This window comes from Barbatula barbatula, assembly GCF_947034865.1.
Source record: "Barbatula barbatula genome assembly, chromosome: 15".
NCBI lineage: Eukaryota > Metazoa > Chordata > Actinopteri > Cypriniformes > Nemacheilidae > Barbatula > Barbatula barbatula.
In genome coordinates, this window is record NC_136778.1 from 7,452,915 (window position 1) to 7,478,495 (window position 25,581).

At 39.5% G+C, this 25,581-nt stretch overlaps 2 protein-coding genes across 2 annotated transcripts in view; both read left to right on the forward strand.

Annotated features, from left to right (window-relative positions):
* Window positions 1-15,028, forward strand: part of adgb (androglobin) — a gene marked incomplete at its 5' end in the record, with an annotated part of 28,241 nt that extends 13,213 nt beyond the window's left edge. Inside the window, 19 exons of the mRNA XM_079474571.1 lie at window positions 403-511; window positions 608-740; window positions 2,032-2,146; window positions 2,286-2,429; window positions 2,522-2,663; window positions 2,772-2,894; window positions 4,278-4,371; window positions 4,639-4,770; window positions 5,421-5,574; window positions 5,670-5,857; window positions 5,976-6,142; window positions 6,719-6,828; window positions 7,063-7,174; window positions 12,625-12,782; window positions 13,014-13,169; window positions 13,256-13,334; window positions 13,651-13,732; window positions 14,082-14,265; window positions 14,342-15,028. Coding sequence (XP_079330697.1) covers window positions 403-511; window positions 608-740; window positions 2,032-2,146; window positions 2,286-2,429; window positions 2,522-2,663; window positions 2,772-2,894; window positions 4,278-4,371; window positions 4,639-4,770; window positions 5,421-5,574; window positions 5,670-5,857; window positions 5,976-6,142; window positions 6,719-6,828; window positions 7,063-7,174; window positions 12,625-12,782; window positions 13,014-13,169; window positions 13,256-13,334; window positions 13,651-13,732; window positions 14,082-14,265; window positions 14,342-14,530 — 2,571 coding nt within the window. The 3' untranslated portion in view covers window positions 14,531-15,028. The remainder of the gene's footprint in view (window positions 1-402; window positions 512-607; window positions 741-2,031; window positions 2,147-2,285; window positions 2,430-2,521; window positions 2,664-2,771; window positions 2,895-4,277; window positions 4,372-4,638; window positions 4,771-5,420; window positions 5,575-5,669; window positions 5,858-5,975; window positions 6,143-6,718; window positions 6,829-7,062; window positions 7,175-12,624; window positions 12,783-13,013; window positions 13,170-13,255; window positions 13,335-13,650; window positions 13,733-14,081; window positions 14,266-14,341) is intronic.
* A 5,327-nt stretch (window positions 15,029-20,355) lies between these two features.
* Window positions 20,356-25,581, forward strand: part of stxbp5a (syntaxin binding protein 5a (tomosyn)) — a 74,678-nt gene continuing 69,452 nt past the window's right edge. The window contains exons 1-2 of the mRNA XM_079474062.1: window positions 20,356-20,803; window positions 22,906-23,003. Coding sequence (XP_079330188.1) covers window positions 20,666-20,803; window positions 22,906-23,003 — 236 coding nt within the window. The 5' untranslated portion in view covers window positions 20,356-20,665. The remainder of the gene's footprint in view (window positions 20,804-22,905; window positions 23,004-25,581) is intronic.

Here is a 25,581-nt window from a genome sequence, read left to right on the forward strand (position 1 = left end):
CTGTTGAACACATAAGACGATATTTTGAAGAATTTAGGAAAACAAAACAGTTCTGGGGTACATTTACTTACCATTTGCCCCAGATATCTCAGTTGCTAACATTTTTCGAAATATCACATGTTTGCAGGTCTGGAACAACTTGAATGTGAGTAAATCGTGCCAGTATTGTAATTTTGGGGTGAACTGTCCCTTTAAATAATTATTTTTTTCATCCTCATGTCAACGTAAACCTGTGTACTAATGAAAACATTTTCATACAAGGTTATAGTGACCTTGTGTGTAAAATACAACAAAATTGCATAAGAAGAGGTGTTAAGGTTGATCAAAATACTTTTCATTTAGTTTGGATGAGCTGTAGCTGCTGGTGATGCCCCGGTTACTTCCATGTCTTTTTCCTCTCAGTCTACAGATGGAAAATGTACTCACTTCCTGTTTGTGGACAACCTATTACCCACAGAAATTGTCATCTGTTTCTCAGCATTAACACAGTGGGGAGAAAGTCTGGAAGAGAGTAAAGACACATGGCCTCACTAATACACTTCGTCTGTCATTTGTCAAAAACCGGGCTCCTGATTAAAACGTATTTATGTGTTTTCATTGTGTTTAGAGAGGGTGTCTCCTCCCAGGCCTGGTTTTCTGACAGCTAAGCCTTTCTCATGGAAGACTATCGTCTCTGAACTTCCTGTGGTGCAGATCGAAACCACTTCTAGTAAAGCTGCATTACTGACTCTACCTCCCGGGTAACAACTAAGGCTCCTATTTCTCACTTATCCTTAAATATTACTGCAAATGTTTAGATGTATTGTGGCAATACCAGTCCAGTGTGTGTTTAATTTCATCAGAAACAAACCTTTAGGAGCATAGACATAAATTCACTCACAAGCAATGTGAAAGTCTGAGAGAATGCCTGACAGTTGTGAAAAAAGAAGAAAACGTATTCTGTCATGTATTCATTTGTGAATTGATCCTAAAATACATAGAAAACAAATGTTTATATGTGGAATTTGGGAGAAAGGTTTTCTCTAATTCACAGAATGATACATCATTTTACCTCAACACGCACCTATAAATAGTACATTCAGACAAACTGCAAATCATTTTGAAATGGTCTCTTAACTCAGTAACTGTATATGGATGGGACTCAGGGTATGTGCATATGTATTTAAAGGACCTGTGACCTCCACTGATGTTCACATTAGCATCTGTATGACATTGTTTCACCGACATTTCACTTGTTGAGCCTCCATGTTAATTAAAATTCACCTTTTAATGAAAATGACTGGTGAACATGCTGTCTGGATTGGAGTTTTTCATAAAATATAAAATAATTGATCATTTTGTAAAGAATTGTTAAGGAACTTTCTTCACTAGGAACTAGGTGCGTGCGTGCGTGTGCGCGTGAACCCTGTGCTATGACTCCCATCAGCCGAGGTCAGATCTAAAGGTTTCATTAACTCAAATAACATGAATAGAATGAACAAAATTGAAAATTGAAAAAAAATGCAATAAGACCATTAAACATATTTCATAACATGCGTTAACAGCTAATCTAGGCTTTTATACCTCAACATTTGGCCTTACTTTACCTTTCTATTCTGTACTCCTCTCTCTCTTTCTTTATCTCTCTTCCTCTGGACCTCAAATCCTGTGAGCTTTCATTAGATTTTTATGGGTGAATTATGTAAAGCTAATAGGTCACTTCAGAGGCTTTTAGCTCTTTATAGCTGCTTTGTTAGCCTACTCTCAATAGATTAGATTTATATTACTCACTTAGTCATGTGATTATCATGAGCGAGATGAATATGTCATAACTGCCATTATTACTGGCTGGCTGTAGGTGTGTGAGGACATAACCCTTGATGTAAACAGTCACAAGCTCATAAAAAGAGACACGCAGATCAGATGGTCAGATCAAAGTTTATTTTAGAGTTACTTACTATAACCCATTTTGTGATCTCGTACTTCTGAGCAATAAAAATAACACAAACAGTAAACGATCTCTCTCAATATCTCTCTATCGTTGCTTTTCAGACGTCATGTTCTTCATATTCAAACAAGGGCTCCATTAGCCATCCATGTACATCTCTGCAGCATGTCTCCTTTCGTGTTTGGTGATGAGGAGACTGTTATGCCATACCTTGACAAGGTGACACACGCACAAAAACACACACATACAGTACAAACAGGCTGTTTATTTCTTACTTTTCAGTTAAATGGAAGTATCTAATAAGTTATCTATGTCGTACAGTTCTAATGAAGCATGTCTCTCTTCTGCCTGTGTCCAGGAGAGTCTGAGGTTCTGCGAGCAGGCTACTCTGATTCTGAGAGCTTTGGGTCGAGTTGTGAGCTGTTTCTCAGATCCAGAAGAACTGCCATCAGCTACCAAAGAGCTCGAGAAGACCCATGGTGTGGGCATACAGCAAGAAAGAGTGAGTTACACACACACACACACACACACACACACACGCACACAGCGGATTAAAGAGAAAACAGCAGACTGTATATTGTTTTTGTGAGCCAGGTGTTCAATGAGGCTGTGTATCACATGTTTTGCTCTGCGTTGGGGCGGAAACTGACCTCCGAGGAACTCTTCGCGGTTCAGACTCTAACCGGAGACCCGTCACCACACGGCAGCAATGAAAGAGCTGCGGACACGCCATCAGGTGGACATCTTTGAGTTGTGTGACTAATAGAGTTCCTGTATCTTACTGATCTCGTATCAATGATTCATTTACCTTATGGGTATGTACGTGATTGCTCACGCATTTCAGATGGCAATCCTGAGGGATGGAACAGCAGGCAGGCCACGAATCAGGAAATCCAGGCGGCCAGTGTTCTGCAAGCAGGATGGAAGGGGTACCTGGTCCGCGAAATCCTCACTGCAGCAAGACCAGGTAAAGTCATGTTTTAGCAATTCAGCAGGACAGGCTCAGTGTGGGACTGAATTCAATGACTCTAGATGGCCAAGAAACTTATAATGACCCATTCTTGTATGGCTAGTTATATCTGACATCTGCTCTGTGTTGTGAGAGAGAGAGAGAGAGAGAGAGAGAGAGAGAGAGGAGAGAGTCTCTGCTGCAAGGCCCTGGAGCTCACATTTATCAATGAAGCTGCCAGTCACTCCAAGTAAATTTGACAGCAGAGAGAATAACACACACTCCGTCGCTCTCTCCATCTGGCTCTATAACTCCCAGCATCACTCCATCCAGCCTGAGTGACAGAGGATGAGGGAGAAACGCTTGTCAAAATTCAAAGAGCAATGAGCATGCTTTCCATTTTTACTTATGGATGAGCCATAGCACGCCAGTGGATACCGCAGTGTTTGTGAGACGTGTGCTTTGAACTTGAAATAAAAATGAAACATACTGAAACAAATAAAAACGAATCATTCTGAAACAAGCATTTATTTGAGATACGATGGGTGGCGTCTTTATGTAAACCAAAAAACAAGTGATTAACAAGTGATAAAATATGGAATTTGTTTGCATTTATAAGGCTGCTTCCAGTTCCCATCTGGCCATCCTATTACAACTTTCCCAGAGTTGCCACTGGACACAGAGATAAAAAGAAGCATACTAAAAGGTTTTAGGGAAAGTGTGAGCGGAAGAATTAAAGGAATGAAGGAAGCAGATGATATTGACTAAGCGAGATAACGTGTTACTTCAGGAAACTATAGGATGAACTCATTGCATCCGGGAAGTTAAAACACTAGAAGTCACTTGTAAGACTATTGCTCATCAAGCGCTTTTCACCTCAAACAACTAATGTATTATGTGAAAATTACAGTCTGGATGCAGCATTCATACACAGATGAACAGGACTCTTTTCAAATAGGATTTAAAAGATTTGCTGCTAAAATGTGGATTGGTTTCGTATTTGAATTACAGTAATATCCCAGGAGTGTGTCCTCTTCTTTTTCAATGCAAAGTGCAAGGCACAAGGAGACATTGCATCCTCTGACCTGATGTCATTATCCAGATTCTTCTAAAATATTTGATAGTTCTGTCATTTATGGTATTACACTTTCATTCATTGAATGAGTTTCAGGCTAAAGTCATAGTTCATCCAAAAAAGAAAATTCTGCCATCATTTACTCAGGGTCTTGTCTTTTCAAACCTGTATGACTTTCTTTTTTTTTAGGAACACAAAATAAGTATTTTGAAGAATGTTGCAAACTAAACAATGCCGGTTGTTCGGTTACCAATATTCTTCAAAATATCTTCTTTCTCATTTTTTTTATTAAACATGTAGATCTCTTTTTTTGTGCGTTTCTATAGGCACAAAGGAAAATCTGAGTGTCACAAAGACTCTGGACGAGATGTGGGCTTCTGTGGTAACAGATTTGGAGAAACATGCCATAGCTTTACTGAGGTCAATGGTTTCTCCTTTATTCTTTCCCTATGTCGTTTCTCTTTGGTGGTACCATCTGCTGTTTACGGCCTGTGTTTTAGTTGCGGGGTGGGTCTGCAGTGAGTAGCCTCTGGCCGGCGTGGGGTAAATGTGGCATGTGTCTGGGCTCAGTGGGTGGGTGGTGGGTTCTCTCTGCACTTGTAGCCTAACCTAGCCAACTCTGACAGTCTTAGTGTCATAGGTCGGTTTTTGTCTTTTTAAATCTTTATACAACTCTTTTTCTTATAGGCACATGGTTGTTAATGGGGATGGAATAGCAGATCTGTACCCCTGCAGAGAAGATGAGTGCAACAGAATAACATTCACTGATTATTCAGTAGCTGTACCAGAGGTGACAAACTCCTGGATTCTGATCTTCAGGTCAGGAATACTCTTTTTAAACCTAGGGAAAAACTATTATTTAATAATAATATGTACTTTTTTCAACAGGCATCATTTAATATCCCATCCCATTGAAGACCTTATGTCGCATCAGTATACATTTTTCTGATTTTGAAGATAGATTCAATATATATATATAAATACTAACAAAATATCAACACATTTTCATTGTGTATTTATTTAAAGGTACAGTTCACCCCATTACTCGCCCTTAAATAGTTCCAAATCTGTAAACATTTCTTTGTTCTGATAAACACAGAGAAATATATTTTGGAAGAATGCTTGTAACCAAACAGTTATTTCCCACCATTGACTACTATAGTAGGAAACATCTTGTTTTGTGTTCAACAGAACAAAGAAATGTATAAAGATATGTGTTGAAGAACGGAGGAAAGCAAACAGTTCTTGTGCATTTTGGACTACCATTTTATTTTTACCTACTATAGTAGTCAATGGTGGCCAGGAACTGTTTGGTTACAAGCTTTCGTCCAAATATTTTTCTCTGTGTTCATCAGAACAAAGAAATGTTTACAGATTTGCAACTCGAATGTAAGTATATGATGACAGAATTTTTATTTTTGGGTGAACTGTTCCTTTAAGACTTTTGTATTGCATGTTCTCTCTTCCAGGGATGTGTTTCATGTTCATAAGAACATGCTGCTTGTTCCTAAGATCTACTCCCCTCTTTCTGTATGTACTTTGCATGTCATAAATAATGACACTTTAGAGGAAATTCCCAGAGTCTTTAACCGAGTAGAGCCACACCTGTACACCCCAAACAAGGTATGTTTGTGTCTAAGTGCATTTTTATGAAATCTGTATTAGAATAAACTTTTTATTGTAAGTCTATTGCACGTTTTTCGTTTCACATGCTGCAGAGCGGTTACACATTTGTAGCTGAGGCACATGCTGGTAACACACTCCTGACAGGTGGAAATTGGCGCATGCGTCTCATTGGCTCCCGAGAACCCCTACCGGAGCTGTCCAAGGAAACACCAAGTAATATTTTCACTGTCAAAGAGTTGAAAGGATACTACATCCCTAATAAAAAGAACATCATCTGCAGGTTAGCACAACCATCAGATGTGAAGTAATATAAAGTGGGTGCATCTACACCATAAAGCTATTACAGTGATTCATTCTGTATGATGTTCAAGACTGATTTAATGTGTTTTTCCTGTCAGACACGTGGTTAACGTCTCCAGTGATCACAACCCTACTGTGCAGTTTCAGACCTCACAGTCAGATGTCTATATTAAACTCAGCATCCTAGACAATGAGAAAGAAGTCACTAGCAACCAGGGCAAAGGTCATGTCATCATTCCAATCTTCTGCTTCTTAGCCAACAACGGTGCGTACACAAACACACACGTCTTTATAGACACAGTGATCTCAAAAGTGTTTGGATATGCAAGCCTTGCTTGAACATGTACATTATGCCATTGTATTATATAACAAAACAATTCATGCAAATGCAAAGATTGTTTGTTCGTTTTTAGGAATGTTATCTGTGAAAGGAAATGTGTGCTTTTACAAAAGTGGCTTCAAAGAGTTTTGGGGCTTCTGTAAATGTTTGCATAAAAACTTACAGTATAAACACGTGGAAACATGCCCGTTCACATATGCTCATATTTTCACATCGAAACAATCACACATGCTCGATCACAGAAACACAAACACATGGAAGCACCCACATTTCTAAACAAGCCCTCATATCTCCAGTTTTACAAACTTACTTAGGGATTGTTTGCACTCCTTTCTTTTTCTTCAGTTTAAGACTTCTTGTCCGCCCACTCCACGTTTTGTCTTAACACATATATTCACTTCATAAAGTCAATGTCTCAGTTACTTAGCTACAGCCTGACTCTGCCAGCCCTGCCAGTGTATTTATAGGGTGTTCATGTGTGTGTGTATTTGCTGGTTGCAGGCGCTTCTTTGGCCCAGGCGGGGGCAAGACAGGATCGGGGCGGCCTTACAGCAGAAGGGACCGTGACAGGAGGAAAGGAAGGGAGTGACCAGCACCCTGCAGATACACTGGTACCTGTCACAACACACAGCTGCTGTCACTCATTGTGTATGTGTGTGCGTGCATGGGCCAGGATTAGTTCTCATGTTGGTCCAAGTTTTAAGGAGAAGCATCCAAAACACAACATAATCTGGTGTTCCGCTGCTTTTTTGTGTGAAAATGTAGATGGCTGGTTTCCTTTTGTATCCATTTGTTTCTACAGTACACCAAGGCTCAGCTCTGACTTTTTGTTCTTGTGTCTTCAGTTTCATAAGTATTGTATACAGGCGGAGGTGTTACGGGAGAGCTGGCCTTTAGATGAATCGCTTGCCTCCTTCATCCAGAAACTCAGAGATATGGAGCGCAATGAAATGAGAGGTACAGCTAATCATAGATTTGAAGATCTTTTTATGATTCATTCTGGATCCACTCAGATCCGGAAGTTACGGAGCCCCTTTAGGGGACATGGTGGTGGATAAAAAATATTTTTTAAAGCTTTTGCGTTATCTCGCAAAACAAATGCACTCCCCCGAGAAACATTGTGTTCCCTCACAAAACCTTGGCATTCTCTTGCAAAGATATTCGCGTTCTCTCGCACATAACAATGGACCGGTTCATAGTAGATTCCAGGACCAAGTAACTTGTGAGCTAAACGTTGTTATAACTCAAATAGGGCCCTATGATTTCCGCGATACAGAAAACACGGACGGAATCGTGGAATACAGACATAAAAACGGAATTTACTGTTCAACACGGTTTGTCACGGAATTTGACAAATTTTGGATTAAATCATTTTCAAAACCCATTATAACCCATTTACAAATACCTGTTCTTTGCCATGGTTTCATTAACTGACAAATAAAATTGTGATGACGTTACGTTAGTAAGGTGCGGAATTATGCCATATTTATAAACATTTATAAGTTGAGATGATCATGTCGAAGAGACCATCTGAGACTTTGAAGTCTTCCAAAAAACTGAAAAAGTTTTCTCATAAAGTACTGCAAGCAAGGAAGATCGTTGCCTCAAAATGAAAGCATCCTTCGTCAAACCCACTTACCTCACGTCTTTGAGCAACACACACATGGAAGCCGTACCGAACAAGATCAGTGGGAAGAAAATGTGTGTTATGGTTGATGAAATGACTGACATTCGAGATCGCAGCGTTTTAAACATTGTTATAGGCAAGTCAGTAATAATTGGGGATCATAGTAAGTATAATAACAAAAGTAATCATCTAAAACTATATACAATACATTTTTTGTACTAATTTCCCTTCTGTTATTTAAGAGGCAGATTGTTGCTGCTGCGAGAAAATAAATAGAAAATGTAATACTAGGTATAACCATTAGATGTAGTATAGACCCATATAAACAGCAACTTGTGAATATACAGTCCTGTGTAGGAGAAATTAAAATGGAAAAAATTTTAAGGATTTCATAGGGCCCTACACAAATAACATATAATTCTTTAGACAAGGATCTACAACCTAGTCTTCCTCAAAATGAGTCTTATAACATAAATTGATCTCTATATGAGCAGGCGACGTGGGTCTGCACATGACTTTAAACCCGAAAAGCGTTACTACAAATATAGTCATTAACTTCAATGTTACACACTGTCGTTTCACCAAATTGAGTTTGCACGTAAATGCTCTCCTGCTGAATTGAAACTGGGACTGCCGCCTGAGATCAATAGAGCTTGTTAATCGACATCACGCCACATTGAATGTAACGCCATCTTGGGATGATGACTGCTAGTGCGTTCAATGAAGTGTTTAGTTTTTCTTGTTTGATTAGTAAATATAACTGTGGCAGGTCGGTCTTGCTTCGTTAAAAATCTTCAATTACATTACGCAGAGTCGTTCTGGAAAAGCCCATGGTTCTTTCACTTTGGATTTCCCCATATATCAAACAAAACAACTAACGGTAGATATCAAACAATAATAGCAGTGGAGTATTAACCCCCGCCAAGAGCGCCACCGCAACATGCAACATAGGGCGTGACGTCAGCTTCACATTCTCTATAAAAGGCTTGGTTTGTGGAAAATTGTAGCTCATTGTTTACTTTACTCATGTTACTCATTTGTCATTTGTGTTATAAGAACATTTCGCTCACTATTTATTGGTCCAGGAATCTGCGACGATAGACCAATATTTATTTACAGAGCTAGGCTTAAACTTTGCCAGCGGGACATTAAAAATGAAGCGTTGTCCGAACTCACAGAATGTTTTGCGAGAACGTAAATATCGCTGCGAGAGAACGCAAAAGTTTTCGAGGGAACCCAAAAGCTTTAAAAAATATTTTTCCATCATGTCCCGGTTAGGAGTTTTTTAAATCAATATTTTCAGGCATTGTATTAAGGATCTGATTTACTAACCATTTGCTATTTGTTTATGGCTGTGTTACCACTCGGCTACACATTGTAAATTGTTATTTTGATTTTAGATCTACATTCTTCAAAACATCACATACAAAAAGTGAACTGAGATTGTTTTTTTACAATGATTGGTTGTGTAATTATTGGTTGTGTAATTGGGCATTTTTATTTGTTTGGGTGCTTTTGGAGAGAGAGTACACCAATTGTAGAAGTCAGGTTTGGAAGATATTAAAACTAACCATCCATCAGTGATTGAAAATATGAAAGTCATTATTTCAGTCATTCCAAATTGGGATTTTTGTATTATAAGATGGTTTTAGCTGAAAAAACATAAACAAACGTTATGTGGCCCAAACTGATCTTCTGGTAGATTTCTGCAAAGAATCAATAACTTTTGAGTAGTTTTAATGTAATTTAATACAATTCATTAACATTGAAATATACATAATATATAAATACATAATAATAAAATAGCTATATTATAACCAAATGCAGAACGGAAGTTAACTTCAGGCCAGGCACATTCGTCCAATGAAACCGGCACATTTATAGACTGTTCCTTTGGACACGCAAGCCGGGACTGCAGTTAACTTCCGGTCTGTGTTTATCTAGGGTCTAATAATATAACAATTTGTATTTAATACATTTATGTTAATCATTTTTTTTATTATAATAAATAAACTATTTTGTCTTGTAGTTTGGTCGCATTTAAAGAAACCGTATGGGATATTGATATGTAACGGTTGAGTTTGGTATATCGCAGTCTAAATTCAGAATATTGGGGAGACAAGTTTAGCCAAGTAACAGTTCTTCTTGGTTTCTCTTATTTGTTATCAGAAATAATCTACAGGCACAATATAATGTTTGTGAATGTGTACCGGAAGTTAAGGGCAGTCCACTAATGCACGCATGCGCAGTAACGTTTGTTTACATTGTCACGTTGAAACCGTCTATAATTTCAATAGATTCAATTCACAGAGTGCTGCCTACGTATTTCCGGTAAAATCTCAGGGGGTGGAAACGTTTCCAGGGCGGTATTCACCCATTGCAAATGTGCTTTACCAGTGCATTAAGTTTTTGCAAACTCCTATTTTTCTTTTTCATTTCATCACCAGAAACACATCACTGCTGCTTACATCTTCATTATAGTTATTGCAGATGATAACCACCTTGCATCAGATATTTGCTATTTGAATCCATGCTCATGTTTCCTCATTGTGTCAGAAGCGCACAGAAAGGGCTGACTCCCCACCTGCGCTTCTTTCATTATTTGAGAGCTGGCCGTCACAAGCATAATGGAAGCCTACTGAATTCATCTGCTTGTGGTAAATAGGAAAATGTGATTTGCTTTGGCAGTGGACCGATGACATAAGGTCATTTGCTGTGGGTCAGCTCAGTGGACGAGTTGCGAATAACCTTGATCTTGCAGAGAAAAATGACTAAGAAGCAAGCTCATAGAAATGGAAATGTGAAGGATGGAGATGGATAGAAGAAAGGGAGATGAACAGGGAGAGAGAGCGAGAGCGAGTCTATTGGTTGTGTGTGTATTTTGATTGGGTAGTAGGGTTGATGTGGATGAGCTACTTTGCATGATGGCCTGTGTCCAGTAATCACATTAAGATTCTTTTGTAATCCCAATCCTATGAAAATAATTGTATTCCTTGTTAATTCATACGACGAGTTATGTATATTTCATAAGAACTGGCACTCTCACACATATTTGCTAACAAACCAGTTATCATTTAGCACATTTTGTTGCTGTTGATCAAAAGTGGGATTGTATTATGCACTGTGAAGTCTTCTTTAGGGCCCTATGCATGTTGCATCTATAATTTAAATGCGTGGGGATTGGAAAGTTGGGTTAAAGGGATAGTTCAACCACAAATAAAATACTTTCATCATGTACTCACCCTCACGTCATTCCAAACCTGTATGACTTTTATTTCTTCTGCAAAAGAGAAGATATTTTGAAGAATGTTGGTAACCAAACAACACTGCCCCCCATTGGTGCCCATTGTATGGATGCAAAACCAGAGAGACATTTCTCAAAAATCTTCTTTTGAGTGAGCCATATACAGGTTTTAATGATCACATTTAGCTTATAATAATTAGTAACCTGTCAGCGTGTATGCTGTATGTACGTATATATCCAAGTGGGAGCTTTATTCTTGGAATCTACATTGACGAGCATGTGCGTCACCCCTCTCGTTTAATTTCCAGATAGGCCTTTGTAAATGGGTCAATGGGAAGTCAAATGAAGTTGGCTCTCGGCCTCTGGTGCCCTGGGAAGTATTTCTGGGGGGGACAGAATTGAATTAACCCAGTTGAGTGGCTCCCGGTGGAGCAGGAGCCACCCTGAGAACAGTAACCATACACCAATCAATATAAACACATGGGAACCTAGACCAGCACACTGAACTCTGCTGAATGCCCATCAGCCGATTGTATGGAATCCTTATGGGTTTCCTACTGAAACGACCTCCTTGCTCGATGCTCACATTATGTGTAGATGGTCTCTTGCAGGATTTGCAAATGTCCTACAAATGATTCTGGGGGTTCTATGTGCACACACTAACATAGTTTTGTTGTGTATGCCATTGTAAAGTAATGTAATGCACACTTTCTGAATACAAGTAGACATTTAATGCATTGTTTTATTTATTCTTAAAATATGACAAAGTGCATTTCAACTCACACTGATGAATGCTCTTAATAGGTGAAGTTCATTATGCAATCATACCTGTAATGATCATATATGCATACATACCTGTAATGATCATATATTTCAGTTATTTAAAGAATGATTGACTATGCATATGGCAATAGATAATCCGTACTTAGACACATCTGAAATAGCTTTCTGGTATATTGATTTAGTGCCATACTGTGAGTATAGATGCATAGAGTGAAGTTGATACGTAGTGACATTCTGGTAACACGCTGACCTGTCACAGAGCAGGCTGGACTTCAGAATAAATCAGTGATTAGGGTGCTGATGGTCTTATAGATCCTGTATGTGCCCTAAGTACTGTACAGAAGGATTTGGCATTATAGAAAGTCAGTGGAAGGTAAATGAGATTAAGGGTTTCATGAATTCAGTTTTTTTGATAGAGCAATACTGCCATCTAGCAGGATATATATATCTACCCTTGCAGCTCTGACAGCAACAAAAACCTTTGTATGAAACACTTGAAAATGTTTTGTGTCCATACAGTGAAGGCCAATTTTGTAGTTACAATAATTTATTTTGTGTTCTCATGAATAAATAAAGTCATGAGGTGAATAAGTGATGAAAAATGTATTGTATTATCTCTTTCACTTAATATTCTTAATTATGTACATACTGTGTGTTTTGGCATTTAGGTTTGATGAAAAATATTTGGCCCACTTTTAAATGAAGACTTCACATTTCACATTTGTCTCTTAAATCTCTGTTTGACATTGGCAGTGTTCGGAGATATTTTGGATGGCACTTCTGCCTCAGTTGGTACAGAACAACAAAACAGAGACAGCCAGAAATCTGCTCCTAAATCAACACACAAGGCCAAGGAACGAGAGAAGGACAAAGATAAACTAACATCCAAGTCAAGCTTCACCATGGGCCAAGTCAGTGTGTCTGTGTGTGTGTGCATGCGTGCGTGCGTGTGTGTATGTGGTGTTAAAACCCAGTTTATCTTTAAAGCAATCATCTATATTCTATGTAAAAGACTTTTAATTGCTTGTATTAATTTACATTTTCAGACATGGTTTCAGATGCTACACAAACCTCCACAATACAACACAATAAAAAATGTAAAGCTACTTTAAATGCCTGCATGTATGTATGTGTGTGTGCAGAGTTTGGACACGACAAAGCCCCACTGGACCCTGCGTGTCGTGAGCGATCAAAGTGAGGCCGGAAAAATAGAAGTAAAGAAAGACACAGAGAGACTGGAGGAGATCAGAGCAATGAAACTGGCCTGGGAAAGCGCTGAGCCCGGCAGAGCAGCAAAGGTATCACAACATGATCCACTGCAAAGGTACATGTGCTCCGTGTGCACAAGCGCTCTTAACTGTACCTGGTTTGATTTGTCCTGAAGGCTCATCAGACCCGCCTGCACTATCTCAAAGAGCTGCAATCAAATGCGGAGGGCAAAGAACCGACCACAGCTGAGACAGGTTACACACTGTATATACACTCATTCACTAAACAGATGCTCTGCTTATTCGCTAACCACCTGCAATCCAATATAATATAAATGAGTGCTAAAATAGTGATGTGCTGTGAAGGTTTAAATTACAGTAATTTTTGCCACAAATGCCTTCTTTGTATGTAAATTGGACTGGATAGTGGATTGTGTGTTTTTAGGCTTTCAGGTGCAAAATGGAAACAAATGGGATTTTGTGAATTCTCATGATTGTATTTTCATACAGGAGAATGGGTATGTTTATTAAAAGGCATGTGGATAATAATGGTTGGTCTCTGTTTGTGTAGGCACACCTCAGTCCCAACAGAATGGAGAGATCAGTTCTCTTATACAGAACAGAATTGACATTGATTATACACCGTTTATCAGGTATATCACACGCAACATGTGTGTCCCAAGCATGTCAATAAACAACATGCAGAAGACAATTATAATTTTATATAATGTTGTTTTGCTTGGCATATTGTACATTTTGCCAGTTCAGACTGTGTATTCCTTCATGATGTATCTATTGTGAATCTTTATATTCACGTCCATATGTGTATTTACTTTCTTTCATTATTATTATTTTTTAATTCCTTTTTTTCATTTTTTTTTTCATACAAAAATAAATCTGGATTCTTTGTATATAATTTTTTACTGCATACTATGGACAGAATGTGGTGTGTTACAGTATGTATGTGACAAATACTGGAAACTCAATGTTTCACACGTGCAGGAAGTCTTTGCCTCAGCCTCGTCTAAAAGATGAAGTGCTTGAGGAAGAACAGAGAAGGGAACGTTCCGAAAAGTTACAAAGCTTCCGCCTGATCTGGGACAACATTCTGGAACAACGCAAACAGGAAAAGACTGCACGAAGGGATATGATGAAGCATCAGCTGGAGACATACATTGGTTTTCAGGTTTGCAATGTGTTGATACTGAATTTTAATTATTTGAGCAATGATTGTTTATAATGCTGTTGAGTTTTTGCTATAGGACACAGTGGATGAATATCGCCAAAAGATGCTTCAGGCACGTGATGCGTACCGCTCCCGTGTTTTGGAGGAGCAGTCTCATAAGAAGAAAGAGGAGGTGTCCGTGGAGGCCGCCGAACAGGGGGAGCTAGAGAAGACCCCCTCCCAAATCCAGCCAGGTGCACGTAAGAGTGGAGGCAAAAGGAAGTGAGCCGATCGGACTTGTCAGTTTTGATCAATTCAATTAAAATGTTATCATCTTTTCAGTAGAAATGTTTAATGTGTTACTGTCAGAATTGTATTAAGTAGCTCTGAATTATCAACTGGGATTTTAAGATATGGAATTCAATTTTTAAATAAATGATAACTTCCTCAAGTGAGCTGTTAAAATATGATTTGATTTTGAACAACTGACATTTCCTGCAAAATTCAACCTGAAAATTCGAATTCTAAATTGTTATTATAAGATTATCGTTGTAAATCGGGGTAAAGGATGGAGACACTTATTATTTATGTACTTCTTAAATAACTTTTTAACCCAAAAAATTAACAGATTGCATCTTTACAGTTAAAAGTTACGTTTTAAAGTGGTGTCAATGTTCTAGCAGATTGCAGTCTGCTATTTGATGTTTTGTCGTATTAGAAAATATGTCAGTATGAGTTTACAGCATTAAAGCTTTATAAAGCGTGAGTCTTATTTCTTAACTTGCCACTGGATTGTGTCAGAATGTTTAATGCAGTTACATTGCAGCTATCCATACGCAGTGAATGACCTCAGTTGGTTTTGGTTTGATTTATTTTCAAGTAAACTCTCTGTGATATTTGGAAAGCCAGCTCCAGGATATATTCTTCCATTTCAGTGGACAGTTAAAGCATTACTCACATCCGCTCTGAAGATGCCTCGGCTCATACGGATAATTAAGGTTAGATCTCTCTCTCTCTGTCCTTGTTTTCTCTGCCCTGCTATTTTCTCATCCCTAAAGCATGGAAAAACAAAAAAAGGGTTGGGTGTTTGCGTCTCTGTGTGTTTGGTCAGGAAGGCGTGTGTGCATGTGTTTCCTGACTCTACAGTCTGGGGTTTGTCACTTCACATCCAACTAAAGCCACCTTCATAACCCCAGAAATCATTTGAGGGAGCTGCGTTGGCCATGGTCAGAACTTACACACATACACATTTTCATCACGGCACATTCAAGCTCAGTATGAGATATGAGGCTCGTGTAAAGCACAGGATTTAATTCTAGTTATCCATAAGTGCCACACACCCACACTGAGCTATAAGAGCCATTAATGACTCATATTAGGCCTCACGGGACATCAAGAGAGCCCCAAGAGTGCTTATTGCAGTGTTACGTTGTGACATTTTTATACACATTTGAAAGGCATCGCTTATTTACATTTATCACAGGGTGTCCATGGTAATAATTTCATCTTGTGGACTGATGTTTCTGTCTTTGAACATAAACTGAAAGATGTTCAGTGAAAGAGATGCTGAGTTTTACATCACATGATAACTTACTGTTATGTCACAAATATACTTGAACCTGTTGAATAACAATTTATGTAATGGTTTATAAGATGAATTCTTGCTGTTTATGTAATGGAAAGGTTAAGCAGAATCCCCATTTGGAATTGTGCATCATCCGGACACTTGATGTATGTTATGATGTGATATCCTGTACATAATCAGATAGCACAGACAGCACCTCAAAGAGAGGGTTTCACAACTGTAAGGAATGCAGAAATTCGGTAATAGCTCATAAAGTTTAACACCAAAGACATTGATGTATGATATACAGTGAAAACAAATATATTACAAACATACACTGGATCAGCTGTGCTGTATAAAAATGTAACATTTGTATTTTCATATAAAGTGTATTTGAATTGCATACAGAACACCGCGGATAGCATCTCAGCTTCGCTCGTGGCTGTTTGGTGACCCCTACTGTTCACTGTGATTAAAAGATTCTCCTCATCTGACCCTGATGTCATCGTCTGCATGTTTTCCCAGTCTTAGTGAAAGCATGTCACTGGCTTAGAGGTATAGTCAGACACTATTAAACCCTTGGCTGTCTATCTCCGAAACTGTCACATGGCTTAAAGAATAAGTAGCGATACGTTCAAGTCAACTCTCAACTGTTACATTCATTTGCAAAACAGATTAGTCCTTTAAAATTTGTATTTGCATGCTAATATCAATCAAACGACAGTTAGGTTGCTTTGGTTAAGTTATAATAACCAAAAAAATACAGCTCACAAACATAATGAAATAACATGGTTTTTGAAAAAAAATTAAAACAGAGTTATTTGTTTTTGCAGGTAAATGCTTAAATTATTATGTAATGGAAAGTTTTTAAGGAATCAAATCTTGAATTCCTTTAATCTAATCTTGAATAAAATGAATAGTTTTTTTGTTTTATCAATCTATTTAAGTTGACACAAAAAGAACATGCATGAAAAAAATTCATTTTATTGTCTTATTATATAGCACACCTTTTTTGTTTTTTTCTTATTAAAAAGTTACTGTATCTTTAATAATGACCAGAAGAATTGTGTTCAACTCCCTAATTTATAGTCCGTGTCTCCAGTCAACCGCATGTCTGAAGCAAATCAAATTCAGATTTGAGGTTGCATTTCTGCGACACACCAGACACACAGCTTATACATTTCGGAAGAAATGAATGGATTTATTGAATATCTGAGCAAGTGATCTTTAACAGACCCAAAAAAAATGTTGTCGTTCTGTATTTTACTATGCCTCTTACATTTATAAAGCTAAACCCATGACTGTTTGTATCATAGCCAGTAGCCTTTAGACACCACAGTGAGTTATGTCTGTGTATGTGGTGAGAGTTGTTGATGGGTGTCTAATCGCATCTGTTGATGATTGCTGCTGATAGCAGATGTGTTATAATGAGTGCAAATGAGACAACCTCTCTCTCTTTCTGTTCCTCGATCTACTGACTTTGACAGGTCTTGCACACTATCACTTCGAATATCTCATAGACTCACATGACAACCCTTAACCTAACCAAAAGCCATTATCGTTATTCGAAAAATGGACTTACTTTTGGCCATATGTATAATGCACGCACACACACATTTATATTTTGCTGTAAACCAATATTAATCTGTAAAATCCAACCTACATCATATCTCTTGTATTTCCAAATAAAAATGTCCACAGACATCCACAAAGAAACATTTGACCTCACTGTACTTTTTACATGACTCACCTCACTGGGACAAACACATTGAAATGTGCCTCGTTTTTTTCTTATTGTACTCATAATTATGATGTCCCTGCCGCGTCTCATCCATTTGGATTCATTGTAATACACAGTTCTCCTTAAGTCACTTCAATATTAAACACTTTACATTTATCTCGGTTTAAATCACTAGGTTCAATCACCAGACAGATATTAGCATATTGTATCACCTCATGAATTATTCATAACCTGTTGGAAGGTCATCAAAACAAAATAATAATGACATGCTGGGTCTTCTGATTATAAAGTAACACATCTGCTTGTGTAAAATAGGTGCGCCATTATAATAAAGGGGCGGGACTAAACATGCCAAGGGTAAAGGGACACATATTAGATTGGACAAGCAATTGACACGCGGCAGCTACAGAGAGATGTATTTCATACCTGTGTCACTTTATAATCAGGTTAATATTCATTGGGGAGAAATAGAGGTACAGACTTATTTGTGTGTTCCATAGAGGAAAGCAAACGTCATGCAGGATTGGAGCACATTGATCATGTTTTAGAGATTTCAAGGACTCAGTTTTTAGAAGCATTAGCTTCGTTATAAAACTATGGTAACTAAAGAACAACTATCTGTTTCTTTGTGGTAAGTCGCAGCTGCACCGAGGAAAAACACGTCAGCGAGAGAGCACCTTGCTTTAGTCGTGCTTCTGTAAACTTTGGCCCTTCCTCAGAGAACAATACAAACGTGCATCAATGGGAGGGCCTAATCAAAGCCTACAAACAGAAACATCCTATTAATGCAAACAGCAAGCCACTTAATGCTGAGTGTAAATGCCCAACCCCTCTTCCTCTTTAATACCATGAATAAAAGGCAGCAAAATAGACGAGAAACAAAGTCATTGATGTTCCAGTCTGTGGTTTTATGGAGTGTTCGCTGTGTATGCGAGGGGCAGGGAGCCTGAGATTGGTCGGCTTTTCGTACGTATGAGGACGGCCGTACCTTATAAGGGACTCTTCGATCTCTTACAGGGCTTGATAAGGAAATGCATCGTCTTATCTCTATAATCTCCATCACTGCAGTATAAAAGGACTTAGAATCAAAGAGATCTATTCCCAACCTCGCTGAATGTCTTATTCAGCCTGGTCCTCATAGGTCACTTATGTGTGCTGTGTTTTTATCCCTTTATGCAATTTACATTTATTTATATTTAAAGGACAGTTCATTCAAAGAAAATGTCATTCTTAACCTGTATGACTTTCTTTCTTTTGCAGAACACAAAAGAAGATGAAAAACGTTGGTAACCAAACGTTGGAACAAAAGTCAGAACAAAACATGTTAAGAGAAAAAGAGAGGGTTAGTTTTCACAGAAGAGAGTAGTTTTTTGAACGACGTGAGAGATGTGGTTGACCGGATTGAGTTAAGTGAACGTTCCACCAGGAAGAAGTTGTGAATGAGAATGAGCGGGAAACAGATTTACTGCCCTTTTTAGAAGGCAATACAAGACGGCACTGGTTTCCTGAACGCAGGGTTCTTGGTGTGGTGTAGGAGGGTGTGCTGGTGGAGAACCAGTGATAGTCCTGTAGGCAAGCATAGTGACTTGAATCTGATACGGGCTTCAACTGGTAGCAAGTGGACAGATGTGTCACATAAGCCCTTTTGGGCTCTTAGAAGACGAGGCGTGATCCAATGTGGATGATTAATATTTTTTAAATCATTAAAAGTGGCCAAATATTAGATGCTAAAGGCGGGGTGTCCGATTTCCGAATTACACTTGTTTAAGGCCGAGTACCAAAACAGCTTTGTAGCCAATCAGCAGTAAGGTGCACAGGACGGACATTAACCCCAATTTTCTATACCCTACTCCGTAACCTCTCCAAAAATTTAACAACGTGGACCCAACGTGGAAAGCAAGGGCTGTGATTGGTCAGTTTGGTCCCCTCCCCCAGGTAAAAAAAACTCTGCGATAGCATCATGTTTACTCAAACGCATTTCCTAATGAATTATCTTAGTAAATTCTTCTGTATTTAACATCTCACGCTGCAACTAAAGTGCGTTTACTTGCAGCCACCGCTGCTAACAAGCCGATTCTTCGGCTCTTGTCTTGGTTACACAAGCAACACGGCACTGTCAACGCTTACAACGACGCAGAAGTGTAAATGAAAGCCGACACGTAGCCTACGGCGTAGAGGCTGGCGTAGGTCCGACGCACAAGTAAAAATGAGGCTTTAGTCGAGCTGACCGCTGATGAAAGCGTGTGTTTGTTTTGGTGATTTGAACATCAACAACGGCTAAGAGAAATCGGACACCCCGCATTTAAGCTTGTTGCTATCACACAGCAAATATATGAATATGATATTAATTTTATATTGTAAGTTGTAGTTAGTCTGACATATCTTATTGTGTTTGGTTGTCTAGTATAGGCATGGCCTTTCTGTTGATAGCTGGTATGATCAAAGGACACATTTTCAGACATCACGGTAAGTCCCCACCCCCCGTAATATTGTCACAAATATTACATTCGGTGTTGTATAAACAAAGACAGATGTCTGAGTCATTTATCACCAGAGACAAAGAGTTTCACATCAAGATTATACAGAGCGCCTTGCTGTAGCTATATTATGACTGCATGTGATGGTTTAGATGGGCGGATGCGCTTTCTGCATCCCTGCGGCTCCAGGTGCAGAGAACCGCCCCCGTTTCTGCAATGTGACGCCAGCTCCACTCAACAGCAAGTCGTATTTGCCTGGTCACTGAAAAAGGGGTTTGAAAGGCGGCTTCGAAGCCCGAAGTGCGCACGCGCGGCGCTGCAGCGATGTTTCCGCTTTGAGTGAAGAAGGGGAGGGAGAGAGGGAATTGGAGACGCAGCGGGACGCCGAGTCAGAAGAGATTAAACGGACACCCCACAAACGCTCACGCAAAAAAGCAAAAAACTTTCAACCTTAACAGCCCACGACGGTGCCAGCCCAGACACCAGCCATGGAGGATACGGCGAAAAACACTCTCTAAAATGTGAGCTTTTAAAGAGACGTGCTGCAAAAACGAGCGAGAGCGGTTATTCCCCTCATCGTTCACGGGTGATCTCGACTCGGGCGCTGCGTCCCCTCCGTTTCACTCGCACCGGGGGAAAATGAAGAAGTTTAATATCCGTAAGGTGCTGGACGGGTTGTCGGCCGTGTCGTCTCCCTCTCCGTCCCCGCAGCCCGGAGCAAAAGAGAACGATCTCATCCCGGAGACGATCCAATCTGAACACTTTCAGCTCTGTAAGGTGAGAAAGCTCTCAAGTAACGTAAACGATGTGTCTTCGCGTCACGCAACATCACCTAATGTGTTTTTTTGTACTATACTTCAAACAAGTGATGCTTGGTGCGCGCTCTCATTTACTTTACACAAAGACTTAAAATAACGTTTGTCTTTTCAGTTAGGCAAATGCGAAATTATACCATGTGAAATTACATTTGCGCATTCAACATTTTTATATTATAAGACAATGTAGTGGTACCTATACATTATTTCTTCTGCTGTAATGCATCTCACAAAGAGCTCTATAATTGTCATTACGCACCGGTGGGGTATTGTACATTGGCTACACGTTAAATCCGCACACTGTTAAATCCGCATACTATTCTGTCATAATCTGTTGCCTCAAATACACACACAATGTGATTTTACGCAAACTGTGTGTCAGGTGCGTGCGTTAAAAGAGCTGACTCTATGTTTCGAAAATGCGCACAAATGCGTAAAATATTCATGCGTGATGGATCTGTTTGTAGCCAACACGAAACGCTTTTGTTGCCAATCTCTTCCAACGCTCGACTCTAATTTCTTCGCCTTTGCAGCAGGGATTGTAAAAAACGGCTACTTTGACTGTATTTTACTGAAACGTGTGGTTAGAATGAAGCTGTGATGCTCGCGTAGAGGGAGGGGGGATAAACAACCCGCTTCTTGCATAATCTACTGTGCTGGGATTAACATGCAATTCACAGTCTTGTGTATTTTTATTTTAGCCGAAATGACTCTATGAGCTGGCTGCGCACACCAACTGTCATGTGGTCACCAGGTGACCGAGATAATGGCTGGGTACAGGTCGCTAGGTTTTGAGACGCGATCACTGTCCTGCGAAACAGTCACAGTTATGAATAGGCCTCGTTGGAGTGATAGCGGGTTCACTTGCCCTTCGTGGATCAGATCTGACTGTACAATGTAGCTACAAAGTTAATCGTTCCCCAGCGAGAAACGCGCTATCTGTCCGCTCTCTTCTCCATCTAGCGCACGTCTGAATGAACGTGATATTGGATTATAAAACCACACGCTGCGCGCAAAAAAAGAACGGCACGCCGAAGTATTGCAATTGATTTCACTCGTTTAAGTGTAATATTTGCACGTCGTATTTAATAAAATAATATATAGAATGTGGTGTAAATAGTCCCTGAACTTCAAGAACTGACACAAACACGTGTTTATTTTTAGGAAAATGCCGACACGCCATTCGAAACGCTTTTTTTCCACGATACCACTTTCTAGGATTAATAATTTACGATCATTTATACACGTGCTTACACACAGGCTTTGATCCTTTTTGTCAGATCTAAATGAAGCACAGCACCAACGTGAGTTCAATGTCGGGTATATTTAATATTTAATTCATAGTAGCCCAAAACACGAGAAGAAACGTGCGCGATGGACGGAAGCTGTCTCATCGACAGGTACGGTCCCCGCGGGCGTCCCTTACGTAACGCGCCTAGCCACTAAATAAACATACAGAGAGACAGAGGCTGTGTGCTCAACACCCGGTGAGCTGCCTATCTAGATAGCATCATAGGCCCGCCTTTATTGCCCAGAAATGCGGTCTGTGTGGGGACGTCACAAGGATTTAAAGCTTAGCCCCGAGCGCGGATGACAGCTGTTGAGCAGAGGCCAGAGCTGTGAAACTGCAGCCAACCACTGTTATTCTCTGGATACAATGCAGCAAAGTCTCTACTCTCACTTTCTGTTGTTTCTTTCTAACTGTGGGACATCGGGATTGTACGCAATTGTTCAAAGTGGCCTGACGTAATGAGGTTTTGGTTGTGCATTAGTTGGATATGTTTTCATGAAGACAATTGTAGATATTTGACGTTTATACACCGCCACTCTCTTTAAAACCGCTCAATGAAGCATAGTAAATAGTAATTTACCAGGTAAAACATCTGTCGTGTTTTATAACGTAAAAAAGATTATACAGTCAAAGGACTATTCAAGACTAAAGTGAAATGAAGTGTAAAAATCAATAGACTGGCCATTTAATAACCCGTGTTTATTGGCAGTTCTGACACATTTTGCATCTTTGCATTGTATGCTCCATTTAACTCTCTTTGATCTGATCTCCAGACGGTGCGCCATGGCTTTCCCTACCAACCGTCCTCTATGGCATTCGACCCTGTTCAGAAAATCCTGGCCATTGGGACTCAGAGCGGAGCTTTGCGATTGTATCCTTTATGCTGTACAATAGAAAATTGGGTGCGTGTGTTTGTTTCAGGTGCGCGGTGATCCAATCAGTAAGTATTTGGATTTCTTTACCAGCTGTTTTTTATCAGATAGACCGTCACTGGCGCGTGCGTGTAACTCGGCATTGTCTTTATTGTTGTTGTCGTGACAAATCCAGAGCTTTACTGATGTGTGCAAAAAACCACTGTTTGCAAGTGTATGTCTCTCATAAATGTTATTTAAATGTTGAGATGATCCGCTGTCATGGCATGTCAGTCAGGACCTTTTATAAGTCTTTCATAAAGCGGAGTTTATTGTTACTGGATTAGGATCAGTACGTCACATTACCCCTTAGGACTGAATCTTTGGATTCAGTTATTCATTTCACAGAAGATGTGTGTTCCCACCTAAGAGATGGCGAAGTACCTGTCTAATCAAAACTTCCATTCGCACTGTGTTATTCAGAAAGATGGCCTTTGATTTGCAATCCCTGGTTCATTCATACACACAGGAGCATGACATTACTTTTTGCAGTGATTGCGGCTCTAATTGAATTGATCTCTTCTGCGATCACAACACAATCATTTGCCATCAATCAGGTGGGAAGAGCTTACCTGACTCCGCCTCTGTCAGATGTTGTACAAGGACGGTGAAAGATTGATGCACGCAGCTCTCGAGAGCAAAGCCTTACGAGAAACAAATCACCTTTGCCGTCTGGGGAGATGTGTGATATTTAGCCTCTTTGAGCGGCTGTGATCAGATAAACGGCGAAATGGAGGCAAATGGGAATCTCCAAGAGACACTCAACACTTTGATTAGTGCAACCTCATTTTCCTCCATCTCTTCTTGTGCTATCGGCAGTGAAACAGGAGTACAAAGGAATCTCGTGATCGACCTGGATGGGGTGAGCTGATGTAGATTAAGATGGTTTTTGTAAATGACGTTGGTCATTATTAAGCATATTGGGTTTGCTAATGGTTTGTTAATGCTGTGTATTGCGTCGAGTAACGCGTTCTTTTATGGCTGCTATACAACGTAAACAGGCTGTGTTGTGCACTTCTTGCTGCAAAGCGCCACGCAGACCTGTCTTTGCAGTTGTGTAAACTTTTCCTTACTTGAGATTGACTGAAAGTGGCAGATCAAGAGAGCAGAATGACAGAATCCTGGCAAAATCATCAAGAAGATTAGAGCGGTAGGAGGGAGAGGAGAATCTTCTGTCTCGGGCCAGCAGGCAAATGCACAGCGATCCCAAAAGCATACTGCTTCCCACAGCTCACTTCAGACCGGAGCTTGCCCAAAGTGACACGACACCCGCATGTTAAAAGACCAAAAGACGAGAGAAAAAACCCACATGACATGTTTGACATTAAGCAGTTTCTCTGAAGCTGAGTACTCATGATTTGTTCCAGCGGTCACTGGTAGGAATTAGCATGACCTTTAGCTTTAGCACCTAAGCTCAAGTGTGTAATTTCTGTGTCGCTTACATCAAACTGACTTGAATAGTAATTGTGTTTAAATAAGTTTGACGAACGCTACACTCGTCTGCGATGAGTTGCATATACTGTATGTTTTTCCAACCAATGTCTGATTGATGAAGTCATATTTTATATCAGGTTAAATTTATGATAACGTATACCATCTGTGACCAACAACCTACAGTAGCTTACTCATAATTGTGTCTGAATAATAAATTGGAAATCAAATATTTAACATTCAAAATGGGCTATAAAACAAAAGTTTCTAAAAATGATTACTTGCATTACAGTCTCATTTTAATAATTCAGCGGTGGGTTGTGACTGTGAGGCTGTTTTGGGTGGTCCCTGTCCTGTGAATGGTATTCACACGCAAGGTGGGGTGAGAATGACACGCTCATAATCAACTACCTTGCGGCCATGAGGACTGTGCACCTCGCACGCAGATCTATTGATCAACCTTACACGCATGCATGCACACACACACATGGAAAGTGGTGTGAGGATACATTTTAATTTGTCTCATGAGGATTTCAACTTCCTCGACTGTCTGCAATGTTATTGACTGCTCTGCGAAGATGCGATCTTCTTCGGCGCTGATTGGTAACAGTCATAATGAGTGTAATTCAGACTACAACCAAATATGAGTCCTATCATTTGGTTCATAATGATGATGATTCGCCTCTTCAAATTTAATGAAGGGTGTTTATTTTGAAAGATATATGTCACAAGGATCACGCCTCGTCGTACCCATTATGAGTAACATGTTTTGGAGAGAGGCTTGTTTGGAGAACACTTGAATAAAATGTCATACAAAGATATGGTGGCTCTGTCCAAACCTAATGTAGTTTCCCTGCCACGTAGTCTTTCGTTGACTAAACAGGCAGTGTTTTGGTTAAAGGATACTTGCTAACGTGTTTACAGACCATACCGCCACATTTGATGATGTAGAACAAATTTAAGTCAGGTTTGACCTTGACCTTGGAAATACTTAATGGCAGCAAAGCTTATTTGTCGCTATGAATAAAGGGCTACTAAGAAAAAAAGAAATAGACATGCCTAAATTATTTTGTATTTCCTAATTGCACTTCAGACTTTTTTTCTTAG